The 20,220-nt window shown below is 32.3% G+C and overlaps 1 protein-coding gene across 1 annotated transcript; it reads left to right on the top strand.

The window, feature by feature from the left end:
• Positions 1-8,708: 8,708 nt before the first annotated feature.
• Positions 8,709-20,001, top strand: cn (Kynurenine 3-monooxygenase cn). Its single transcript, XM_088262631.1, has 10 exons — positions 8,709-8,830; positions 10,688-10,757; positions 11,748-11,938; positions 12,998-13,046; positions 14,893-14,980; positions 15,827-15,998; positions 16,632-16,883; positions 17,402-17,638; positions 18,812-18,973; positions 19,660-20,001. Exons 1-10 carry the CDS (start codon positions 8,762-8,764, stop codon positions 19,789-19,791), a joined length of 1,422 nt encoding a protein of 473 aa, XP_088118757.1. The 5' UTR covers positions 8,709-8,761; the 3' UTR covers positions 19,792-20,001.
• Positions 20,002-20,220: the final 219 nt, after the last annotated feature.

Raw genomic sequence — 20,220 nt, 5'->3', positions numbered from 1 at the left:
GCACGCTGGCCGCCCGCCGCGCCGCCCCGCCCTACCGCCGCCCGCCGCCCCGCCCCGCCCGCCGCCCGCCCGACAGGGACGGACCTCCTTCTACATATATCTGCCACTATAACCGAAGATTCTCGGTGGAATTCCATTGTTATTATATTGGCTACGGACCTCGAAACTGAAATCCAGGGTGCAATTCATATTGCTGATTGCATCGGCAGTACTTTCGGCTCGCTATTCGGACTCCATCATCAAGACTGATGTGATTTATATTTCCTAACTTCTTTTAGGAAATTTCCATCAATAAAGTTATGTTAGTTGATTTCTATTAATAAGAATAATTTAAAAACTGATCTTTGGATATTTTGATAAAGTTCACCCACTCTAAGAAATAATGAACTTAAAATGTGCATTTTAAATATTTTAGTACACATTGTAACAGAGTCACGAAGAAAAATCTTTCGCTGAATATTTATAACAATTAACAAATAAACTTTTGGGTTGTTTCATACTACATACATAACAATAGTTGTTATATTAACGTAAATACTTCCAGTCGCGATTTCATTTATGCTTGTGTTTAATGCCCAAGTCACACACATTTTGTCCAACACTTTAAAATACGACTAATGGCTAAATTTAATAGAATTTACTTGATTTCAAATCAAATTTATGGCAAGCAATAGATGGCAATACATGCGGTATACCTATCATTTGTCGTTGGCCGAGTTAAGTGATAATTTTGTTTATTTTGTAACATTCATTAATCTGCCGCAAGCCCTGTAAAAATGCCCAGACAACTTCTTCGTCCCTACTGGGATGTACATATTATATCGTATTATCGTATTTCTTTCTCAAAAAATCTGCGTGATCTACATACTTATATCTTAAATGTGAGAAGTTATTGAGGAAAACAATTATAAAAAAAAACATATTTTAAAAACAATAATTTTACTTTTTGTTACATTACATCAAAGAAAAAAGTTTTGAATTTAAAAATTCTCTGTACTCTATATAACATACATACATAATTTTATTATCTTTTAAATTTATTTTCTTATATTATTATGTACATTAAATGGATGCCAATTACAATGTACCTTAAATAAATAAGTGCGAAAAGAAAACGATAAAATAAAGTTTATATAATACTTTAAATCGTTACTAGCTGAACTTAAATGGTGCATAGGACATCGCCTGGAAGCGGATTTAACTTGATCATTAATTAAAAGCAACGTCAGCAGTTCTGCGTTCAGTTGGATCTAGGAGTGGAATGCATTTGATAAAATGGAGTTAACGTAAATGATGGTCAGGGTGAAATACATTACTGCAAGATAGGTGAAAAGTAGTAATGGCTAGTTCACAAGGGGTTGCATACCCGTACTCGTAGCCGACAATTAATTTATCAGATAATTGATTTTATAAATTAGAATGTATTTTTAACGAATTGTGCTACAAAGTAATCTATTATACAATACATTGCTCGGATTTCTAAAGAAAGCCGGTTGAAAGTTTGACATTTTAATGAAAAGACCATTCAAAAAAGAGATTTATCCGTTCCTCAACTTTTGTATCACACCACCCTAAATCATCATTTTAAAATAGTTTCTCATAAAATAGTAAAACGCATAGGCAATCTGGATAAAAAAACACAAAGCGAACGCAGTCCCAGTGTGTTCAACGAAATTTTAGCAAGTTTATGACATATAGTACAAATAATATACAGTAAAAAATTACATTTTATGCACTTTTTGTTTTGAAACTAGTGTAATCAACCATTTATTACAATTTATCTACCTTTTTTCGAATCTTGAGTAATATTATAAGGGGAAAAACACATAACGACGTTTGATATTAGGCGTTGAGTTTGATAGAGCCGTTTTTTCCTCACGTTTAAATTGATCGTAAAATGAAGTTTAAGAATTCCACCAGTTGAAGTTTTAATTTACCACTAGGCGACGATTTACCTAAAAAAAAACATTTATAACAGTCGAAAATTAGTGGGGTGAAATAAATCAATATAAATCTAAATATTTTATAAAATTTAATAAAAGTAAAACATTTTTTTTTTACTAATATTCTGACTTCAAATATTGATGGAAAGTGATCCAAAGAAATTTCATGTTTTTTTTTTATATCAATAATACAAGTAAATTAAAATTAGGTACATTTTTCTTATAGCCGGATCAAAGATATAAGAAATTGAAAATAATTGGCTTACCATCACGCCGCTTTCTGCAGGTATATGCAGAGAGAATAGAATGCCATACCGCCAGTCTTTGCCTCTCCCTTTCAAATGGGTATTATATCTTGGCTATATCTCTTTCCTCATGAAATATGAGTACCTACCTGAAGAGACTTTTTTATGTTAAAACGCCGAGCGGAAAAAGCTGATGTGCAATAGAATGGAATTAGTATCGAATTTAGTAATAAACATGCAGTATAGACTGGCCTGAACTAGGCATATTTTATAATGCGATTTATCTGGGCCGGGATTCCATACGGAAGTTACAGCTTTAACATATTCATTGATTTTATTTTTTATACCATTTTCGAGAACCCGTTTGTTTCAAAATGTCAAAGCCGTTACGAATAAAAGTCTTCGAGGAAAGTTTAGGTCCAGTATTCGTTAAGTCACAACTTAGTTTTCTCTAAATCCAGGTAATATTATACGAAATTGATTTTTTTCTTAAAACACCGTCTTTTCATTGAACAAATAAGTTTTTCTTCGAAATAATTATATGGTTTTGAAAAGAAAAGAGTTATATGAAGGTATATTCTAAAAAAACAAAAATTATCCAATGAACAGACATGTGACCTCTCCAGTGGTCGCCCAGCGATTGGATTATGTGTTTGCGAATATCCCCTTAAAGTTATCTACATTGTTTTCTATTTCGTTACAAGTTAAAACGTTAACGTCCGTATGTAATCGATACCCTTGAACGAATGAAATTCGTTACCTGAGGTATTACTATACCTGCTGTACATTTAGGGGTTCTATTATACGAGTACACAGCAAACGCACTTAATGAATATGTTTATATTGTACGTTTGCAGTTGCACCAAGAAATGATTCCAAACAAAAATATTAATGTAACCCTAAGTTAAATTATCTTACATCTTTCCGCTTACATTGTATTCTGTAGGTTGGAATTAAGATTAGCAGAAAAAAAAAGGAAAATAGATGTGTCCACAGCAACCGAACTGTTTACTCTTTCAAGCAAAGTCCATCTTGTCTTGTCACACTTCCACAGGGCGTGAGCGTAACTTTACGTTCTTACGTTCTCAACATGTTTTCATTATTTTTAATAAAAAAGAATTTTATAAATTGATGATATCAATGCTTTTATTCAATAAAGGTTTGATAAATCGAGGCTGTTAATTAAACCCCAAGATGACATTAAAACATTTCTGGTGTGATCTTGTAGACCATTTTAGGTGGTTAAAAAAAAGTTGCCACCGGATGAATAAATCAATAAAACTATTGATTTATTATCACTAAATAATAACGACTATGCATTGGTTCGACTTAAAATATCAAATCTTCAAAATATGTAATGATAAAAACAATATATGCAGTAATATTTATGTTTTGTACCTACTGACATTTCTTGGTTCCAAGAACACTTCCAAGAATTTGAGTAGTGTGGTTGTCAATAATGGGTAGAATTGGTGAATGTTACACGTGTGTAAAGTGATCACTTAAACCAGCCTATGACGGTCGTAAGCCCCGTAAATACCCAGACTTTCATATTCTTCTTCATCTTTGATGAGATGTCAAAAAATAATATGAAAATAACTCCTGTAATTGGAGATAATCCAGATTTTGTGAACAAGTATTTGGACACACTCAAAATGTTGTAAAGACTTCCTCTTTCTTTATTTAAAACAGTGAGGTTTGTCAGTTACTGTCGATGTTGATGCTTCCTTTCACGTGACTTTCCAAAACTGTACTTCAATTATTTGCCATCAGCTAGAGATATTTCTTTCGTTATTTGATTCGGCAGTCACTTTGTGGTAAAATCTATCCATTTTTAATTAATGTTTTACTTAGTAAATACCACTATTTCTTAAAATCTACTGTGACACGTGTTTCGATGCATTCCGCATCATTTTCAAACACCGTATGAAAATGATGCGGAATGGATCGAAACACGTGTCACAGTAGATTTTAAGAAATAGTGGTATTTACGAAACATTAATTAAAAATAGAGATATTTCGACTAGGTAAGATGTGAAAAGCACCACTGATTATCCTTTTTCTTTCGTCGTTTATTCTTTCAATATTCCTACGCCAGTTTCTTTTTCATTCTTGCCTCCCTCTGGTCACCTCATGCACTAACACCTTCTAGTATCATTCAGTCATTCCAGACATTTATGGTAATTTTAGTCAAAGAATTTTGCTGTAACGTATATGCTTTAGAGTCCCCATTTGGATCACCAGGCCAACTGGCACCTTACCACTTCCCACGAGTAGAACAAACTCTCAACAAAGTATATTTATCATATATTTATCGTTCATCTAAATTGGTTAATGATAAAAATGTGGATTTTGATAAGTTCAACTCGTCATTGTTAGCGCTGAGATTGCCTACATTGTAAGTTGACATTTATATCGTGGCGTGTCCCTAGTTTTATATAATTTGTCTTGGACTAGAGCTTTGATCTTTCCCTTTTCCCCTTTTCCTCCCTTCCGTCCCTCTTTCAGGTATTTTCACAAATTTACAAATGCGTAATGTAGTAATTTATTTATTTCAACATATTAATACATAAATCACAAATAAAATATTTCCCGATGATTAATTTCCACTCATTTTGAGACATGTAAGGAAGGTAAGGTAAGAAGTGTGTTTAAAGGAAAAAATGAGAAAATATAATACAAAGTATTTTTTCAGTTCATTCATTTCGGATCCCTGACTGGGTTTTATTTTATATATGCAGGCAGCTGGTTAATTTGGGTATAGACAATATATAGTATGGACCTTACTCTAAACTAACTTGTGTTTATCGGCTCTAAATGTATTTAATTATGTCTTTGTGTATTATACAAAATGATTAATTTCTCTGTTAAAAATTCGAATAGTACAAGTGCTTATTTTATCTAACTTATGTATGTGAATTACTTGATGTAACTATTCTGTACAACTCTCAAATAAAATAATAAAATAAAAAATATATTAAAAGTATAAATTCATCCAGTTTAGCAGTTATGTCCCAAACATTGAGAAAGCCCCGCACCATGTGGCGTCTATTTTTATTTGTCGGTTTTGTCAAATGTTTGAGGTCTCCGATCAGTCGGGAGATCTGTGCCAAGTAATGTGTCTACACGATGGCGAGGAAGGAGGATGGCACGAGCGCCTCGACTCGTCCCAAGAAGATACGCTGCTGTCGCGGCTAATATTAGACCAGCCCTAGGCTAGCGAGACCAGAAGCGGATGGAGTCATTCGAGATTTAATATATTGCCCAAGATTCGTACTTTACTGGCGCTATTATAAATGGTGTCTTGCAATAAATGAATTTTGCGCTGCATCGCCTGCGCCATCCATTACGCTTCCAAAGCAAAAATTTAACAAATACATTTTGGCATCTCAACATAGATGAAGAAGAATATAAAAATCATGGTATTTACAGGGTTTACGATTGGTTAAGTGATTACGGGATAGTTACAGTTACAGTTTCATAATATTATAAATATTTTTTTGGGACACAAATATTCCCATCAAGTCATAAAATATAATTTATTTGTAATCATATCTATTTTAGAAGATAATAAATAATAAAAAATAAAAAATGCTTATGTAATTAACTATTTATAATACGTTTACTTTGTATTAATATTATGCTTAATATTTTATTTAGATATATGAATACTAATTTAATAAAATAACGTTATCATTATATGATATTATTAATTTTAATTAATAGAAACACCTTGATAATGACATGTGTATATTTACATAGTATGAAGATGAACGATGTTATCAAGGGAGATGTGCATTACACAAATATGTAAATAAATAAACGTCATTTAAATACATAAATAATTTATTAAAGGGTCTAAATCATTACTCACAAAATTGGTGCTATTATTTGTTTTAATCAGAAATAAGGGGATATTTTGATATAATTTTTTGACATCTCATCAAAGATGAAGAAGAATATGGAAGTCTGGGCATTTACGGGGCTGAAGACATATTTATTTATAGACATTTAGGGGCCGTCATAGGCTGGTTTAAGTTATCACTTTACACAAGTGTAACATTCACCAATTCTACCCATTATTGACAACCACACTACTCAAATTCTTGGAAGTTCTATATATTTGAACTCATTTTGAAACAGTGTTCTTGAATCACTTGAGACATCTATTGGTGAGATGAAAATTCTAAAAATCTATCGGTGAGATATTTTGACATGATAATAAGAAGAATATTTTTATTTATTTATTTCATCATATACAAACATAATTACAAATTACAACAATGCGCCCTCACTGAGATTTCAGAGTCACTTGGACGTTAGGTAATTTAAAAAAAAAACAAATAATTAAAAAAATGGGCAAAGTGAGAAATATGTTCGATCCGCCTTGAAAGCTGTATAGCCCGGTAAACCCGTGTTGGATTACTGCACATTGCATCTGCCTCATTGAAGAAATAACTATATTGTATTTTTATATATAAATTTTTTTAGCTGTGCGTTCGCCGCTTAATCGGAATCACACCTTCAAATCAGCAATTCTGGAGGGTCAATGATGTATTGAGTATCAGGTAAGTATGGATTTACATTATATAAATACATTTATGTATGTATGACTGTATACTTATAAGTAATATACATACATACATGTCATGTTCACTGTATAGCAGACGTAATGAAGCAAAAGTATTAGCTATGTGTCATTTGATACCGAAGTCGTAATAGAGTAAGTTCAGGTATCGTCAACCTAAGCTGAAATTCTAATGCTATTATTCGTAAATACCTTATATAAATTGGTAGCTCTCTTGTTGGCTGAAGCAGGAGCTTCCGAGTACTGTACGTAGAATAAGGATGTCAATTATTGGCACACTTCCATTTATTGTCAGTGCAAAATCAAAAGAAAAATGTTTTATTTCTAGTTACTAAATATATTTTCTACGAATTCTACGATGGAGACCTTGGGAGAGCAAAAGGGGTGTTGGAAGACCCCAAAAGAGATGGTCTGACGATATTGCCGCTGTGGGGGGTAAAAACTGGGTGCAAGCAGCAATCAACCGGAGAAAAAAGAAGGCGAAGAGGCCTATATCCAGTAGTGGAGGTCAGAGGGCTCACAAAGAAGAAGATGAAGAAGAAGAAATATGTATATTTTAATTTGGTTAGAAGTTACTGCTTTTTAATATAATCCCGCTAATAAACATATATATTTTGTACAAGAAGTTTAATAAATAAAAATAAATTAAAATTATATGAGTATCGTTAATTTCACTACATTTTAGTTTTGGTAACTGTTATTTCTTTTAATTATTTTCATGCTGTGTTTTTACTTTTATTTTTTTATTATATTTTATACGAGGTATGTAAATGTTTACTATATGCCATATGAATCTTAGAGGCTTCAACATTTCAGCTTAAGGATTAGAATTAAGAAAAATATATAAATAAATTACTCTTTTCCATATTATTCGATAAACATGCATTTATCGTCACCGTGGAGAGAAATATTTTTTTTTTCTTAATTCTTCTAAATAGTTTTGGTATTTTTTCTAATAAAATATAATTTTATTATAAGGAGACAAAATTGACACATAATCTCTTTTGGCGCTAGTAAAATATAAAACTTTGGGTTGATATTTGACGCAATTGACTCTTTCCATTTCATACAGTTGTCATTTTTCGACCTCGACGATAATTTTATCGTGGCATATTGATGTTACATTTGTAATACGAATGTTGTTTATGTAACAAAATAACTGAGATATAATTATTTTATTACAACACAAACCTTTAAGCCATTTTATACAACAAAAAATATTTATTATCTTTTATAGCTGATAAGAACTGATACATTTTTTGAGAAAAAAACTAGGTTTTATTTTTTACTATGAACCGTGATTGCGTGACATTCCTACGTATATTTTGCTACTAATAACACATAACCAAATGTCAAATGGCGATGTTGATAAGTTAAACTATCTTTACTTTAGAGCTTTAGTGGCTATAAAAATCGTCATCAGTCGCTCAACCTAAAATAATAAATAAATAAAGTGTGTATTACTAAAAAAAATATAAAAAATATATTGTTTGGTTTATATATTACGAATAATAATACTATTACGAATAATAATACTATTACGAATAAAAATAATAATTATAATAAGGTTTAATATATTACGAAATATTGTGGAACAATAAATTTTCAGAAGATGCCAGTGATAAGTATTGTGTTGTTTTTTTTTTTTTTTTATTTAATAAATTTTAAACAAAAACATCATGTAATAAAACATTCGAAGCAGTAGGTAAACATCAAAAATACAAAAATACTTTAAATCTCAAAATATGCATCTTCCTCGATTTGCTTACAATTAATTACGAAATCACACGACGTCTTCTGCCAATAAATTTTTGTGTCATCCTGTATTAAAATTTTAATGAGTAAAATCAACATAATTGTGTTGGATAAATAGTTTGAAATAAAAGTTTTGCGACTCCTGAAGGTTACGGGGAGTATATATTGTAGATAGGTTGGAAAGCAGTAGGCAATACGCACAGAGGGGTGAAGGCAGTTCTTCATCAGCCATGGAGCAGAACAGTGCGAGGAATGGATACAAGAAGAAGCTCAACGTCGCCATCGTAGGAGGAGGACTTGTAAATATAATTTTGTTTTAATATTTTAAACGGTCGCAATAGATCTGCATGGTCGCAGTGACCGCCATTGAGCCTCATCTAGAAATTATTAAAATTTGGACTAGAATATATACTAATTGAACCTTTGACAATTCATTAAAAATTATCACAATATGTGGTATTATTAGTGATGTTATTTTATATTTCAAGCCATTGGTAAATTATACTAAAGTCACAAAATCCCAAAAAAATGTATATAAAAAGAGAAATATTTGTGTTTTTATTATTTACACAAATATATCAATTTCATACTATTTCTGAGAGCCTAAGCGGTTCATTTTTTGAAATAGGTATCAAATTGTGGTAGAGTGGATTCGAACCGAGAAACTCTGACTTAAGAGTCCGCGACACTAACCACGGGACCACAACCCGACACCATTCTTGAAGTGGAACAAAAAGCTGTTGATAGTCATCAACAGCTTTTCGTGGTTTTCTCGTCTCATAAAAAGAGTAGAAGCGAAGTTCTTTAATAAGTTGAGCTATTTTCTTATCATCGCTCAAAGTCGATTAATCTCTCCAGATCTTAACACTGGAAATAGAAATGAAGAAACGAAACTCGTGAGAAAAAAATACAGCTCGGAAAAAAAAAACAAAAAAAATTATATCAAATTACTCGTTATTACAGGTTTGCGTAGAATTATACATTTCTTTTAAATACATTTGATTCTACTTTATATTTAAACCGCCAATTCACCAAAATTTAAACTTTATACATGTGTAGAAAGACATTAACAGAAACGATGTGAAAAGAAGCTAACAGATAATCTCAATAAGTTATTATCGTAAATAATATTATTTCTTGACATATCGACATAGATAAAGGAGAATATGGAAGTCTGGGTTACGGTGCTTAGACCGTCATAGCTTGGTTTAAGTGATCACTTTACACACACTAACATTCACTAATTAAATGCCCAGAGGTCCATATTTTTCTTTATCTATGTTGAGATGTCAAAAAAAAATATATGAAAAATAACTCCTATAATTGGAGTTCATTCAGATTTATGAACAAGTATGTATTTGAACAAACTCAAAATGTTGTAATGTAAATAATTATACCTTATTAAAATCATCAGCTAGAAAACAAAATCTAGTCAAATTTGATATTCAAAAAAATCAAAACATTGTTTTAAAACAAAGCTTGTATTATTTATAAGAGTTGTTATAAAAAAAAATATATGAAAAATAACTCCTATAATTGGAGTTCATTCAAATTTATGAACAAGTATGTATTTGAACAAACTCAAAATGTTGTAATGTAAATAATTATACCTTATTAAAATCATCAGCTAGAAAACAAAATCTAGTCAAATTTGATATTTAAAAAAATCAAAACATTGTTTTAAAACAAAGCTTGTATTATTTATAAGATTTGTGATTATTCAATCACTTTACACAGATAATGACAACACTAACTGTTGACACAATTTCGACTTTGTTTTGACACGAGGGATTTTATATTGAATTTATTTAGAATATATTTGGTGAGACCATTTTACGATCGGGACATATAATCATAAGTCATTGAAATGGAGTTAAATGTATCGCAAATGTCAAGTGATATCGCTGAAATGTACCCACAGGACGAAGAGATGTATTCTCCCTTTTTGTATTATACGTGGACTACAGTACAACACACGGTATACAGTAATTTACTACAATAGATAAATGATGGCCTTAACTGGACGGGGTTAGGTCTTTTATATGGACCTTATGTAACAATGTTAAATATTAACGTTACATATTTCTAAATACGGTTTATGGAATATGAAATATAAAATATTTTATAAATATTCATAACACATTGCTACGTTTCAGGTGGGCTCCTTGGCGGCTTTGTTTCTAGCGAGGAAAGGACACGATGTGCATCTGTACGAGTATAGAGAAGGTAAGTTTTATTTATTTTTTAAATTATTTTATGATGTATCTCAAACAAAATTATTATTTACAATATTTCAAGTCCCAAACATTGAAACCATCTTTAAAAAAAACGCAATTTTTCAATTACTAAAGGGTGACAAATATTTCAATTTAAAAAAGTTTATCTTCGAGATTCTTAAATGATTTTTCAACTCCAAAACGTAATACTAAACAATTTTAACAAAACTTCAAATATTTGGGAATTAGATATTTCAATAAACTCCCTAAAGAAATTTAAAAAATAAAAGACACAAAAATTCTTAAGAAAAAAAATTATGCCCATTACATATAAATCTTAAAAAAAGACTATTATACCATTAATTATATAAAACATTAAACCTTGAGTGTTAGTCCCTCTCCAAGCACAAGAGCTCAGTCTCTTTTTTGGAGATGCACAGCGAATGTAAAAAAAAAAAGAATCTTCAAGTTTGAAACACACATTCCAGAGATATTGGCTAATAAAACGTATTTGGCTTTAGGTTTGTTGTTTATTTTTGTTGTTTATTTTGTAAGGTATAGTTTATCTGTTGTTTAATTTTGTAAGGTATGGTTTATTTGTTGTTTATTTTGTAAGGTATAGTTTATCTGTTGTTTGATTTTGTAAGGTATAGTTTATTTATTGTTTATTTTGTAAGGTATAGTTTATCTGTTGTGTAATTTTGTAAGGTATAGTTTATTTGTTGTTTATTTTGTAAAGTATAGTTTATCTGTTGTTTAATTTTGTAAGGTATAGTTTTTATCTGTTGTGTAATTTTATAAGGTATACCTATAAACTATAGTTTATCTGTTGTTTTATTTTGTAAGGAATAGTTTATTTGTTGTTTAATTTTGTAAGGTATAGTTTATCTGTTATTTAATTTTGTAAGGTATAGTATATCCGTTGTTTAATTTTGTAAGGTATAGTTTATTTGTTGTTTAATTTTTTAAGGTACAGTTAATCTGTTATTGTTTCGTTCAGACATCCGCCTGACCCCGCACGTCCGGGGGCGCTCCATCAACCTGTCCCTCTCGGCGCGTGGCTCCTCCGCCCTGGGGGCCGTGGGGCTCGAGGGGGCCCTCAGAGCTCACGGCCTGCCCATGTCGGCGCGCATGATACACGCTAAGAACGGTGAACTGAGGACTATACCGTACGATAGCAGGACGAAACAGGTACCCGGGATTGTGTTTTTTTTTGACAATTTATATAGCGCCGTTTTCGTGAGAAATTACTTCAAGTGCGCGTTAAAATATACAGTACAGTAAGTCCTCTACTTACGTGATTTCGACTTATGTGAATTCGTACATACACTATTTTTTTCTGAAGTCGTTTGTTTACATAAACTTTTGTGTTGATAGGATAGTGAGAGAGAGAAAAAAAGAGAAAAACAGCCAAATATAACCCCTAAAATGACAAACAAATGTTAATTTGATTTATATGAATGGGGACCACTGTGAAAATTATAAAACAATATGAAAAAGGTGTCCGATATCGCATGTGCTCATAAAATGCCCATTTCTACGATTCGAACAATTATTAGAACGAAAGTTCGAATTAAAAATCTTACATACATAATCATGTAAATTTAAATCAGTACCAATACAATCTACGATAATTAACAAAAAATAGAGGAATATAAATAATTAAAAAGTAGTTTATACTTAAATGTAACTACGTATTTACACATAAATAAATGCATGTAGATCTATTCTATTTTCACATGTGTACTATATCCTTTGAAACTATCGTATATTATTACATACCATATTTATAAAAAATCGCAAATATTTATTTTCGACTTACGCGATTTTTCGACTAACACGAAAACCTTTCGCGTAAGTAGAGGACTTACTGTAATTTAAACATTTTAAACGACACAATGTTACATAAAAATGACGTGAACTTTTAAATTATGGTATTTCTAAATGTTATCATAGTTCTCGTTGGCAGTACTTACTAGTAGGTACATCTACTGATAAGGGTCATAAAAATAATTCGATTATTTAACAAAATTTATGCTGTTGAAAATTATTTTAGATACTAAGAATAATATAATTTTTCAATTTATTATACCATACATTTTTTTCGACAAATTGATTTATTCTATATGTTTTTAATGTGTCCTAAACAGGGTTCACAAATGATTGTGAAAGTGGGGATGAAATCCAGCATTGTGAAAAAAGATTTACAAATAAAACTTTTTTTTCAAATGTTTAACTATTTCATTTCAGTGCATCAATTCGGTAGGAAGAAGATTTCTAAATGAAATATTACTAACTGGTAAGATTTTTGTTGTTATAATTTTCTAAGTAGTTTGACTCCAATAATACGTCAATTTATACTTCTTCCTTTAACCCTCACCAGTGCTCAATGGTGCATAGGGTACTGCATCGTATTGACAAGTTAAAAATTAAGCATATTCGAGGATTTCTACCATTTGGTAAAAAATTGTATGTTCATGATTATTATTACTTTTTTGTTTAGAACCGATATTTTTGTAATAAAATACAACTTCTGACCCTTATCCGCACCCAATGGTGCACAGGACCTTGCATCAAATTGATAAATATTAAATAAATATAAGAGTCAAAATCCCTTTTACGAATTTTTACCCCACTGGGAAGATATAAAATTTACCCCTCAAATGTCAAATATAGCCAAGGAATCGACCCCTAGTTATCAATTTCATCCCTCTACATAATCCAGCCAGCATACATAGAATTAGTTGAATTTCTTACCTGCGTCATGAAGCCATTCATATTAATGTTGTATAGTTTGCCGTCACGAAGGATAGGTCATTTGATATTAGGAAAGCGATTGGGTGTCGCCTGTAATATAATACTAGGCATGTGGTCTCACTGCTTTTTTTATTACGTACTTTATATAATAGAGAATGCACTCAAGATTGTGTGAAATGTAACAATAATATTATCACGATTTATGCTTTTGTCCGCTCGCATAGTGTTCGCTCGGTTAGCACATTTGGCTACCATGCTGTAGTCCCAGGTTCGATTAAGGGGGATCAAAATACGTATATTGGAAGCCAAACTCGCTTGTTTACATTAGTTTGCGAGACTTTGGTACAAAGATCTTTCAGCTTTCAGAAAAAAACATCTTTCAGCCGGCTTCAGAGAATAAAAAATGAATCTGGATCCGCATTAAGGCAACAGAAGCTTTTAAATTTAACAATTCATATGATTTTAAATGAAATAATTATCATATTATTTCGAGAAATAAAAATACTTTGTGTTCTGATCCATTCACATTTTTTTATTTAACCAACCAGTTTCGCCAACAACCTGTTGCCCTCTTCAGGGTTACATTTATTACTAAATAATATTAAATAGTACTACTAAATTATTACGAAATAATATTTATTTATTTATTTCTAAATAATATTAATTATTTTATTACTTTATTACTTTAATTACTTTATTACTTTATAATATTAATTAAATAATATTAAATAGTAATAAATGTAACCCTGAAGAGGGCAACAGGTTGTTGCCGAAACTAGTTGGTTAAATAAAAAAAATGTGAGTGGATCAGAACACAAAGTATTTTTATTTCTCGAAATAATATATCAATATGATCCACAAAGTTAATGCTTTCAATATTCAAAACGAAATAATTATCCTTTGAAAGCGAGAAAAGTTTTTAATTTAATTTAGATACTTTTGTGTGTATGTTCGTACCAGTATATTTACTAATATTTCAGTTAGATTATATGAATTAAAATATTCTTTGCTTTTTTTTATAAAGTAAAAATAACACTTACAAGCTGCGTTTATATTTAAGCTTAAGGCCCAATATACGAGAAATCGCAACATAATTTTCTTTGAACTCAGGTAACATTTAGTAATTGAATTTTTTGCTCAAAACATCGTTTTTTAATTGGAAAAATAGTTTTTCTTCACTATAAATATTTGGTTTTAAAAAGAAAAGAGCCACTGAAAGGCAAGGACACGTCTAGCCCCTCTTGCGGTCGATCGCAAGATCGACTTGCGATCGATAAATGAATTGTATTTTTGCGAGTTCCCTCTCAAAACCGCCTCTACTCTAAATCTGGCACTGCATAGAGCTAACCTTTTACCTAGAATAACGACGTGATAACTAATGTCCACAGAAACGAAGAAGTATCCTAATGTCACCCTTTACTTCAACCATAAACTGGTCGACGCCAGCTTGGAACAAGGCCGACTGCTATTCTTACAGTAAGTATTTCAAATTTTGCATTTAGTACTGGTTCTTAGATGCACAATATATCTTCACTTAACATAAAACACGTCTCTATGTCAATTCTAATCATGTTAATTTTCCCATGGAACATTGATGACATAAATCCATTTGAATATTATTTGTTGACATCTCAATATAGATAAAGAAGAATATGGAAGTCTGCACATTTACGGGGCTTACTTAAAAGCCTCTTTCATCTCACCAATAGATGTCTCTAGTGATATTCTAGTGATTAAAGCACAATCTTTCGAAATTGAATCATTTATATTGAACTTCCAAGAATTTTAATATGGTTTGCGAGTGTTTTTGCCTAGAATTTTCACTCATGAATTACATGAAACTATAGTAACTTTAAACATTAAGAGTAAATCCACTCACGAGTAGGCATAGGCTATGAAACTCATACTTAAGTTGAAGCCTGAGTAGGGACATGATAAACGGTGTTGCATAAGCCGTAGCTAGATTTCAGAGTCACTTGGACGTTAGGTAATTAAAAAAAAAATTGTGGTTGTCAATCAAGGGTAGAATTGGTAGATGTTACACGTGTGTAAAGTGATCACTTAAACCAACCTATGACGGTCGTAAGCTGCGTAAATGCCCAGACTTCCATATTCTTCCTCATCAATGTTGAGATGTAAAAAATACTACAATATCCTGACTTTGGAAATACATTTCACCTGTTCCACATTCATTCATCTCCTCATACCTATCCGTAATTGGAGATAATCCAGTATTTGGACACACTCAAAATGTTGTTAAACCCTTTGATGATGATGAAACTGCAATCTTCAATTGACTTCAGCGTATTGTTCTGGTCGCAGGACGCGGAGTGGCTCCACAGTGGAAGTATTGTCCGACCTGGTGATCGGAGCCGATGGGGCCTTCTCCACGGTCAGGAGACACATGATGAAGGAACCGTTATTCGACTACAGCCAGACCTACATAGAGCACGGGTACCTCGAGCTCTGCATCCCTCCCAATGAACGCGGAGAAGTAAGAACAATCATTTTGATTTTCGGACATTTCAAGTATTCAATACTTAAAAGATAAATAAGCTATAAGGATAAAAATGTAAATGTTCGTCTGTGAAAAATGATCAATCTGTTAAAGCTATTCTACACATCGGGCTCTTATTGTCATCAATTCTGGCAGCAGCTACGCGGCCGATATCATTTTCTCGACTTAATGGAAAAAAATTAAGACATCAAATAAACACAATCCAAATACAAAACTTAAAATTTTCATCCATATGAAAAATAACAGCCAAAAAACATCGGGTAATAGCTTTTGTGACACCTTGTATTTAACAAATGACAAGAGAAAGCTCACTAGAACAATGTCAATTTATCATATCACAAGAAAAATGGATATTTCAATTTAGGATTCCAACCCTGGTCGATTTTTAAAAACATTTCACTTGATTCTGGGCCTTGGAACCACAAATGGTGGTTACTTTCCATTGCTGGTTCCAAAAGGTGTTATTCACTCAAACAAAGAGTTTTAGTTTTTCGGTTTAAAATCAGCTGACCGGAAAACATAATATTTTTACTGCAATATCATGACACACTGTGATTGCAATTTTTTTCTTTCCATTTGTTAAATATTATTTTTTTTAAATGTTTTTAGTTTGCAATGCCGTGCACCTACCTTCACATCTGGCCACGAGGAGAGTTCATGATGATAGCCCTCCCGAACCAAGATAAGTCCTGGACGGTCACACTGTTTATGCCTTTTACAAAATTCAAGAAATTAGACTCCCCAGAGAGTTTGTTGGCCTTCTTCGAAGCCAATTTCCCTGACGCCATTCCCCTTATTGGAAGCGATAAGCTGATCGACGATTTCTTCAAAGGGAAACCTCTGCCGCTAGTTTCTATTAAGGTACATTTCATATTTTTTTAATTTATTGGCAAAGCACCCAATTTTGGGTGATACCTGATACATTTCATATGTTCATGATACAATATGTAGTACTTATTTTTGGATCAGATTTTGGTGAACCATCTTTGGCAGAACGAACAATAGGTTATCCTTTACAACCTAAGCATTATTTGGATCATTGATTTTCATACAAAATACAGAGTCTTTAATGCAAGTTCCTTTGACTTTTTCTTCTTTCTTCGAAAACGACACAAACATATCTTATAAATTAAGCTTTTACTGACATGTTTTTACAATACGAGTCACTACTCGCCTGTAAACGATTTACCTTTATATGGAATGGTCCTATGGTGTTCCGTGAGCGTCTGTTTCTGCCTCCATCTGATATGTAACTAAAACTAACTGTATCTGTAACTATGTGCTTTTGGCACATATTACCAAGATTACTGTATATATTATATGGGAATTCATAATACTTACTTAACCTAATATCTAAAAGCTTATTCGACTTTGTACAGTGCCATCCATACCACGTGTCCGACAAGGCACTTCTCATGGGAGACGCGGCTCACGCCATGGTGCCCTTCTACGGACAGGGTATGAACGCAGGGTTCGAGGACTGCCTACTGTTGGACCGACTTCTCAGCCGGTCTGGAGAGGAGGGTACCCTGCCGCGAGTGCTGCAGGACTTCTCTCTCCAGAGGACCAAGGACGCCCACGCCATTTGCGATCTGGCCATGTACAACTATATTGAGGTAAATAAATCTGCTTCTTCAAACCCTAATCCGCTCCCGATGGTGCATAGGGCCCAGCATCATATAAACGCAGTGTTATCTTGATCGTTAACAAATGAAAGAAAGGTGATCAGCCCTCCGCTTCCGCTTCCGCCAGGAAAAAAATCACTTATATTTATTTGACCCTCCCCTGGGAATCGAGCCCGGGACATCCAGTACGGTAGCCAAGCGTGCTGACCATTACGCTGTACCCATTGAGGTAAATAAATAGAATTTTTAATAAATCCTTTAGAATTCGTGACTGAACCGGGGTAAGAGGGGTAGAGGAGTTGTTCCAGACTGCGCAGGACTGCAAAGCCTTTGTCAGAGTGATCACTAACGTTGAAGGTACCTGACAGGCTGCAACTAGAATAAGAAATAGATCCTCCTCCATATTGTTGTTAGCGCGTTTGGTACCATGCTTGATATCCCAGGTTGAAATAAATTTAAGCAATTTTCCCCTTATTTTGATTTAATAACACCCTGTACTGGTACCTAAAGTGCAGGACTATTCACATTGTCATGATATAATTAACGATTTTAACACTGTGTTCATTGGATGCGATGCCCTACGCATCATCTGGGTGTGTCATTAAAATATCATCCAGGTTACTGAATGGATTCGTAAACCTGCGCCACGGCTTGAATAAAATTAAATCCCTGAGTTCTTTAGTCAAAGATTCTGTCCTCAATTTTCCTTTCATATACCACCTTCTATTTCTCATACATATCCTTTTTCATATAGCAGTGATGTCTTTCACCCCTCACATACGTCTTTACACCCCATCAAATATTATCTACTAAAAATGCAACAACAACAAAAACACAAAGCGTGGGCTGATCACCCTAAATACCTTAATATAATCAACGATCCATTTAATATCGCGTCATTCTGATGCAGTGCCATAGGGGTTTGAATAGGGTTGCATTGATTTCAAAGATTTATATGAATTTAAGGTTTGTTTAGGTACAAACCCAACAGCTGCTATAGGTCGAAATAGTCAGCCATTTCTTTGAATGATATTTTCTCTTCATTAACATTTAAGATGAATGCTTGATACCTTTTCCATGGACTTCCAATACTGTTTTACTCTGTAATTCTTTTCATGTTTTTTACATTTTATATTTTACTTTTTTTTCATTCCTATTGCTTAGATGCGAGACCTTGTGACAAGAAAATCTTACCTCTGGAGAAAAAAACTGGATGACTTTTTATTCTGGGCTCTTCCTCTCGTGTGGGTTCCTCTCTACAATTCTGTCACCTTCACGGATATGGGCTACAGCAGTTGTATCAGCAATAGAAAGTGGCAAGATAAGGTAAGCTATCTTTGAAAAGTATATTGTAAATTTTTAAGCATAAAAAGCTCTGTACCGTAAACAAATTAAGTCCTTTTTAATGTACTGGATGAGTTCTGTGCCAGAAGCAGAATGAGTCTTGTACCTATGAGCAGAATGAGATAGTGAAAACAATATTAAGTATCATATTATTTTATGACATCTCATCAAAGATGAAGATAAATATGGAAGTCTGGCCATTTACGGGGCTGACGACCGTCATAAGCTGGTTTAAGTGATCACTTTACACGTGTAACATTCACCAATTCTACCCATTATTGACAACCACACTACTCAAATTCTTGGAAGTTCTATATGTATGAACCAATTCAAAAACGTTTATTTTTGAATTACTATGTAGAACTTCACTAGAGACATCTATTAGTGAGATGAAAAGAAGCTTTTTATTAAGCAGAAACTATTATGTCAGTATGTGAGGTCCGAATCCTAGATTATAATCACATACATGAGAAACGCCAGAAAATATCATTTTTATTTTTATTATTTAAGCTTATAACTTGACCAGATAATTTATTTACATAATTTATTTAATATGAAAATAACTCCTGTAATTGGAGATGATCCAGATTTTGTGAACAATTATTTGGACACACACAAAATGTTGTGAATATGAATTAAGTATGATCGTTTGGTTTTTTTTTTTCCAGATGTTGACTCGAGCTCTTTACAGCTTAGCCACTATCGGTATTATTGTTGCGGGAGTATTAACGTTCCACTACAGACGTTTTTTCATGGATTCATGGTTTTCCCTATTTACAACTTACAATGTATTCGAATGATATTTAAGTACGAAAACAAGAAATCGTAAGCATTACGTAGAATACCTGCAAGCATCTAAATTATTATTGTGAGTTTTTCGTGAAGTTTGAATGTCCTTAATATTAGATTTTAACAATTCATTTATTTAAAAATATACTTTATAATTTTTATACTTAATTTTACAAATTTGTGCTTTTTTGTATTTAAATAAATATTTATGATTTTAGTAACATTGATTTCTTGATTTAATAACTAAAATAAGGTTTAACCCTTACTGATCCAATGTCGAATCTCATTTGTTATTTTCCTCTTAGGTCCCATGTCGGACGTTATTTGACTTTTTTTCAACATTGGTATTATTTATTTAAATTCCAAGCTTACATTTTTGTCACTTGTATCTATTACAACAGTATTTTCTTCAAATTGGAATGTAACTGTCTACCTAGATT

Source organism: Brachycentrus maculatus, unplaced genomic scaffold (genome assembly GCF_059751285.1).
Source record: "Brachycentrus maculatus isolate JH-2025_06_01 unplaced genomic scaffold, ASM5975128v1 h1tg000186l, whole genome shotgun sequence".
NCBI lineage: Eukaryota > Metazoa > Arthropoda > Insecta > Trichoptera > Brachycentridae > Brachycentrus > Brachycentrus maculatus.
This window is presented reverse-complemented; position numbering and strand designations above follow the sequence as displayed.